Source organism: Rhinopithecus bieti, unplaced genomic scaffold, assembly GCF_001698545.2.
Source record: "Rhinopithecus bieti isolate Rb0 unplaced genomic scaffold, ASM169854v2 scaffold_8675, whole genome shotgun sequence".
NCBI classification, from domain to species: domain Eukaryota; kingdom Metazoa; phylum Chordata; class Mammalia; order Primates; family Cercopithecidae; genus Rhinopithecus; species Rhinopithecus bieti.
In genome coordinates this window covers 3,348,089-3,355,575 of record NW_016806447.1, presented here as the reverse complement: position 1 = coordinate 3,355,575, position 7,487 = coordinate 3,348,089, and the positions used below count along the sequence as shown (strand labels likewise).

Below are 7,487 nucleotides of genomic sequence, written 5' to 3'. Positions count from 1 at the left end.
GGAAAACACTAAGTTATTACTGGAAGTAGCAATTGCAGGAAGCAGCTGCCACATTGAGGCTGGTGGAATAAAGACACTGGAATTACTAAAATTTAGAAGCTTGAGTACAGTCCCATGGAGCTGAAATTCGGATACCAGAAGATGAGGCACTGCTCACCTGGTACTGTTGTCTCTGAGGTGGGACAAAATGAGGATGGTTCCGCAACTACAGGAAAAACTGCAAACTGAGTTAAGCTGCCACTATGAGAGCAAATAATGTGTCTACTAGTGTGAAGAAATAATGCTATGGTAAGGCTCACAGGCATAAAAAGCAGGGATAGAGAAAACATGTAAGAAGTCCCTTCACCCTCCTCCCCGCCTTCAGTATCCTTCTAGAACACTCTTAATAGCAGTACCTAACAGGAAGCCAGCTGGCAAAGCAGAAATGTGGTTTGAAGAGTTCCTGAACCAGCATTATCAAGCAGAGTTCAGAAGGGTGCATTTTCAGCTGAAAGATAATGGCTTGGTAACTGACACAGTCTATCTCTTGGCTACTCAGCATCCATATTTACCCAACTATATGTATTCAATCTTCTAACCACCAACAAAGAGAACTTTACATTTCCACCCAAGATTCAACTATCCTATATATGAATGAAGACATTTTTACCTTCTCCCAAAATGAAAAGATACAAAGTGCTAATACTCATTGAATCAATTTCTGGGATACAGTCATGCCACCCATCTCTGTAGCATGTCAGTTACTCCTCAAATTCAGTCACAGTCTCACCTGAATGTAAAGACTAATTTGTACCGTTAACCTCTAGACAAATTCGTTTAAAATAATAAGGGAAAGAAGGAGAGAGGGAAATAGTTTCTCTCTCTCTTCTAGACACACACACACACGCACACACAAATACATACATAGTAAGCAAGGATGAAAATATCCAAAGCTTTTTTATAACTGACCACAAGACCATAGTTGATATTTATCATTTCTCTCTTCCTTTCTATGTTTCATTTGTCCTCAGGTAGCACCTCAGCTTATTGGAGTTCTTTGCTTAGTAGTGTGATACAAACTTTCAATACTGGAGTATACGAATATTCAGTTGTCCCTAACAGTTTTTAAATTGCTATAGTTTTATATTAAATTTCATTATTGTACATGGAAATACTAAGAGGTTCCTCAGAGAATCCCAGACATAGTTTCTCCCTGGTCCCAGACACAGTCCACAGAACCTTCATTGTGTAGCAGCAACTCAATTCTTCCTCAGTAATTTGGAGGCAATCATCCCAGCCCAAAAGGACCGGGTGTCAGTCTCAACTTTCAATTCAGTGCAGACATTGTTGTGTTTCCTGGCAAAAATATTCTGCCATTGGGAACCAAGACCTACAAAAAACCAACAGAAATGAAAAATTGTAAGTATGAAAGGCAAAACTTCTGTGAGTGGTCATGAGGTGGAATATTTGAAGATATCTATTCCCACTACTCCGTTGATTCTTGGACCATTGTATTTTGGTAATAGAAGAGACAGCATCACCTATTGGTTGCTGATTCAAAGTATATTTCAATCTAACAGAACTTCATTCCTCAACTGGCATTGCAAGAGAGTTCAAGAGGCAATTCCTCCATTCAATTAAGCCAATTGCTTCTGGATGGTGGGGGTCTATGGTAAGATCAGCAAATTCCATGGGAATGAGCCCATTGCTGCACTTCTTTGGCTGTGAAATGAATTCTTTGATTAGGAGCAATGTTGGAATGCCATAACGGTAAATAAAGCATTCTGAAAGTCCGCAAATGGTTATATTTGCAAAAGCACCACAAACAAGGTAAGCAAATTCATATCCAAAACATGTCTATTCTAGTGGGGACAAATCTCTGCCTCCTCTATAATACAGGGATCCACTGTCATCAGTCTGTGCTTGGTAGCTGGCTGGTCTTCTAGGGAATAGTGCTATACTGGGGGCTCAGTGCTGTTATTCTCTGCTGTCGGTCCTTTAAGCACTCCTCAGTAACAGTAGCCAGGTCAGCCTGTGATGTTAAGCCTGTGAATGACCTCCATTCTTGATCCTGTGACCACTTTATACATATGTTCATTCAGTGAGCTGTATGATGGCTGGTGAAAGAAGCTGAGTGATATATAAGAATATGACACTTTTTCTACACTATTATTGAGCGCTTCCTCTATAGCAGATACTCTTTGGAGGGCATTCACATGAAATATAAGTGTCTTCATGCTGTACCCATTATGAGAGACATATCCACACACTTCTTTCCCAGGCCTCTTCTTACCAATATTCAAATCCTATTCTTATCAAGTCCCTGAACATCCAGCCAAGCTCTAAGAAACTGCCCGTGAATCAGAGTAAGTCCATACTTATAGCTATTTCTGAGTTCAGACAAAGTAGATAACCAAGTGTATTTTTTTTAAGTTCTGGGCTTGGGTGTATTTTACATTACCACCATCCAGAGACACTCCTGAGTGGAAGTGTGCTACTGCACTGTCCACTCCAGTTTGCTCCAGAATACTGTCTTACCATCTGTAAATACAGCCTGAACTTCCTCCTCATTCATCTGGTAATAAGAAACTTCCTAGTGAGGCCACAGGTATGGATTGAAGGAGAAAGGCCAGGAGTTGATGTTGAAGGAGTAAAGCCATCTACTTAGGTAACTTAGTTGGGTCTTCTGGATGTGTGCGAGGTCAATCTCTTTTATACTATTTCTACTTGGTGGTAGATTGCTTCTGTGCGCACTCAACTTTATGCAGCCAACTTTTATGGCTAGGAAAGGCATACAATTCATAATGGAAAACTCAGGCTACATGTAAGGCATTCAGTACGAGTATCGAGCTGGAGCTGTTTCTGGAAAGGAGAATGGTTATCTTGAGAAGAGTCATAGATTGGCTTCAAAACCCTGAGTTTTACATTATGATTCTCCAATTGTTGTTTGGCAGAGACTTCCTGCAACATCCTACTTGCCACAGACATGCCAAGTATCATTGCATCTACTGGGTTATAAAGAAGAGCAATTTACACTTCAGTCTATACTTGCTCTGGTCCCCCTCAGAACTAGCGGCTTTATTGATTTAATAAGATTACTTGTAAATGGGAATTGAAGTAGCTCATTTGAATGTAGGAGATATTACCTCTAAAATCCAAATGGGTCTACCTAGTGTTTTTTCTCTACTGGGGGACTTTGCAAGGTGCAGGAACTTATCTTTCACTTTGGTGGCAATATTTTGAGATGTTCCATACCATGTGACCCCCAGGAATTTCACCGAGGTAATGGGCTTCTGAATTTTCATGGGGGTTTATTTCCTATTCTCTAGTTCACATGGGTTTTATTAAATCATCTAAAATACTTGCCATCTCCTGTTCAGGTCTTGATCAGATCCAATCAACATAATGGTATCAATGCAGTGGACTAGTGTGATTTTATGTGAACTGTCAAGATTATCATAATCTCTGCAGATTATCTGATGGCAGAACACAGGACTGTTGACATAGTTCTTAGACTACTTCAGGTAAAAACAAACTGTTTCTGGTAGTCCTTGCAAACTAGTATGGAAACAGAAATATTTGCAAGTCAATAATGGCATACTAAGTGCCAGGGACTCTTGATTTGTTCCAGAAATGAGATGACATCTAAATATCAACCGCAGTTGGAGTCACCTAATTAAGTTTTTGATAACATGTGGTTATTCTCTAGGATCCCTCCAACCTTTGTATAGGCTGAACAGGCAAATTGAATGGGGATGTGAGAGTTATGACTACCCTTGCTTTTTGTCACATCTTTAATGATGAAGCTAATCTCTGAAGTTCCATCAGGGATAAGGTACTACTTGTGGTTTCCAATACTGGTAAGGGCAGGAATTTCCAGGGGCTTCCACTTGACTCATTTTTACCATAATGGCCCTCAATGGGTAAAGATTCAATGAGACCACTGCAGAACATGCAACAGAATTCTCCTACCTCTGAGTTATCCCACCTGAGTAAGCAGAGAGCTGCCTTATGTATCCACCCCTCAGTTACTGGCTGAGGGCTGTTCTCACGTATAGGAGGAATAGAATCTGGAGGCCAGAGAGAAACTGAACAGGGCACCTGCAGCATCTGCTACAGTTATTTGGATGGGGAGGTTTCTGAGTTCTACTTTTAACGCACTGAGAAGTTAATGACATCTAGCAGGCTGTTGGATTAGTGAGTCTGAAATTGAGGAAAGAGAGTTCTAGCTCTTCCCCTATATTCCCATGGCTCTGTGCTTAGCTCTGTCATAGCATTTACTATGCTTTACTTGAATGACCTACTTATGTGCTTGCCTTTTGACCAGAATGGAAAGGGGCAGTATCTTTTTTTGTTGTTGCTTTTCTGAAGTGCCCATTCTGGGGCCTGCCACACAATAGTTGCTCATTAAGTGAAGTGCATGTTTTTCTCCTCACCAATATTCCTGTGCTGTTTTAGAAAACTCTTCCAGAAATGGTACAGTAACAGCTATATATAACTGAGAGAGCATCAGCTGCATTTGGACACTGGCCTTGTGCCTAGTTACCTTTGGGCAGTGGGGAAAATACTCTTCCCAGGGAAAGCTGGAGTGGTTGGAGTCTATAATTAACATATAGTGTGTATGCTAATATTGTATGTCCTATACTAGGATACAATGCAATGTACATGCATTTAATTGATTGTCTTGCACTCTAAAAGAATGCTAAGTCATTTATTGACACCACATGCAATTCCTAAAACTCAAAAATTGACTGATAGTAGTCATACAGAGTTTACAGAAATTACATTATTTCCTGAGAATAAAAACAATGAATTATTAACAGTAAGGCAAAGTAGGCCAGGCACGGTAGCTCACACCTGTAATCCCAGCACTTTGGGAAGCTGAGGTGGGCAGATCAACTGAGGTTGGGAGTTTGAGACCAGCCTGGCCAACAAGGGGAAACCCCATCTCTACTAAAAATACAAAACACTGATGCTGCAGACCCGCTACCCAGAGCAGCTCGGAGGCGGTGAATAATAGCTCTTCAAGTCTGCAATTAAAAAATGGCCTCCAATAAAACTACATTGCAAAAAATGGGGGAAAAAAAAAAACAGAATGGAAAGAGTAAAAAAGTTGAAGAGGCAGAGCCGGAAGAATTTGTGGTGGAAAAAGAACTAGATCGACGTGTAGTGAATGGGGAAAGTGGAATATTTCCTGAAGTGGAAGGGATTTACAGATGCTGACAATACTTGGGAACCTGAAGAAAATTTAGATTGTCCAGAGTTGATTGAAGCATTTCTTAACTCTCAGAAAGCTGGCAAAGAAAAAGATGGTACAAAAAGAAAATCTTTATCTGACAGTGAATCTGATGACAGCAAATCAAAGAAGAAAAGAGATGCTGTTGACAAACCAATAGGATTTGCCAGAGGTCTTGATCCTGAAAGAATAATTGGTGCCACAGACAGCAGTGGAGAATTGATGTTTCTTATGAAATGGAAAGATTCAGATGAGGCAGACTTGGTGCTGGCGAAAGAGGCAAAATGAAGTGTCCCGTCAAATTTGGTAAAATTGCTTTTTATGAAGAGAGACTAAACTTGGCATTCTTGTCCAGAAGATGAGCCAATATTGTTCACATTGTTTTTTTATATATATTTTACATATTATATAAATTTGGGGTCTTCGGATTTTGTTTACTAGTGTGACGAAATAACTACATCCTAATGAAAATCAAGTTTGATAATGTTTTGTTTTGAGTAAGCATTGGAGAGTTGTTGGGGTTTTTTTTTTGCATCATAGCCAGTGGGTTTCTTTTGAACATAAATAAAAGCTTTCTGTAGGTTGCTTCCTTTATCAGAAAAGGAAAAATACAAAAAATTAGCTGGACATGGTTGCAGGCACCTGTAATCCCAGTTACTAGGGAGGCTGAGGTAGGAGAATTGCTTTAACCCAGGAGGTGGAGGTTCCAGTGAGCTGAGACCATGCCACCACACTCTAGCCTGGGTGACAGAGTGAAACTCCACCTCAAAAGAAAAGAAAACCCAGTAAGACAAAGCATATGAATCATACTGTTTCTTATAAATAGGAAATTGATTATCACAACAAACCCGTATATGAAAGGAAATGCAGTTTGGTCTGAAATAGAATTTCAGTGTATATTTTAGAGTCATTAAAACCTAATGATCAAGTTTCTTCAGTAGCATTAACAAATAAACAGGTGTTTGATTCCCAGTACTTGTGCAACTGGTTGGGATAAGATCAGAAGTTACCACAATTCAGTGGCTTCTGAGAACATACAGCACTCTACACTTACAAAGAAATAAAACAATAACTGCTTGGTTTATATTATTATTGCTCAATATGCTACATACTATAATTCACCAAAAAATTTATACTTTTCAATTGAATATCCTGAGGTTTTGTTTTGTTTCTTTTGTTTTAAATGGAATCACCGGAAGGTTAGCATAATTTGGAGCCAGAATTGCCCACACAGCTGTCAGGTTTCCTGGGCACATTGCAGATCTGAATTTGGGTCATAAACAGCTTGGAGATTTCTGACCTCAAGGGCTGTAGGGGAAATCGAATTAAGCCTGTGAGAGGTAGCACATAGCTTTCCTCCATGGTGACCCACTTTGTTCACCTCTCAGGACAAAAAAGGAAAAGACAGCTGGGTGGCAACAGCCAAAGCCATCTGTTGTAGAAATGGGCACAGAGTTTAGATTTGCAAGGACAGGGCAATATACAAACAAAAGCAAAGAGAAAGAAATAGGTAATTACTGAAATGTCCTTGTAAGAAATAAACAGGCAAAGTTAATTCTTATCCAAACATTTTATGAATGTAATATTCATCAAATGTTATTGATGCTGATCCTTGGGCTTGGCAACAACATTCTTGGTATGCAAAATTTGTTTATATAGTTTGTGTGCAGGTTGGTTCATCCAATTACCTAATAAGGACAAGGTTCAGTTTTTATATTGACCAGTTAGCTCTGTACAGAGAAAAGCTCTGCTCCTTTGCTCTAGCTTGTATGGTATCCAGTTGAGGTCTCTTCTAAGCAGGGGTTTTGATCATGTGAATAGTTTGGAATACACTGTTACAATTATTGGAAGAACAACTTAAAACAATGTTTTCTTTTATATGGGTAAGAAGATAAGTGACAATAAGAAATACTAGTTACTCTTACCAAGCCCTTATCACAAACTATGTTGCACTTAAGCTGTCTCTCTCTCTCTATTGTCTCATTTAATCCTTATAAAACTGCCATTTTTCAGGTAAGGAAACGGGCTTTGAAAAGTTAAGTAGCTTGCCATATAAGTCATATAGAGATAAAATAGTAAAGCTGAAATTTGAACCCAAGATAATAATTTACATTTGCTTAGCATTTTATGGTTTACTAATTGTGTTTACATACATTCTTTCACTTAATCTTCCCAGACAGTCTTGTGAGATAGTCATAGTTATAACCTTACTTTTACAAATGTGGGAGACGGGGCTTTCAGAGGTCACTCAGCTAGCAGATGTCAGAGCCAG

General features: G+C 39.3%; 1 protein-coding gene and 1 pseudogene across 2 annotated transcripts in view; one reads left to right on the top strand and one right to left on the bottom strand.

Moving 5' to 3' along the window:
* Positions 1-1,296: 1,296 nt before the first annotated feature.
* The window catches only part of LOC108532507 (translation initiation factor IF-2-like), a 20,835-nt gene continuing 14,644 nt past the window's right edge, over positions 1,297-7,487 (bottom strand). The window contains exon 2 of the mRNA XM_017876602.1: positions 1,297-1,369. Coding sequence (XP_017732091.1) covers positions 1,312-1,369 — 58 coding nt within the window. The 3' untranslated portion in view covers positions 1,297-1,311. The remainder of the gene's footprint in view (positions 1,370-7,487) is intronic.
* Positions 4,974-5,537, top strand: LOC108532470 (chromobox protein homolog 3 pseudogene; annotated as a pseudogene). The gene has a single exon (XR_001886461.1). The product of XR_001886461.1 is annotated as a chromobox protein homolog 3 pseudogene (transcript).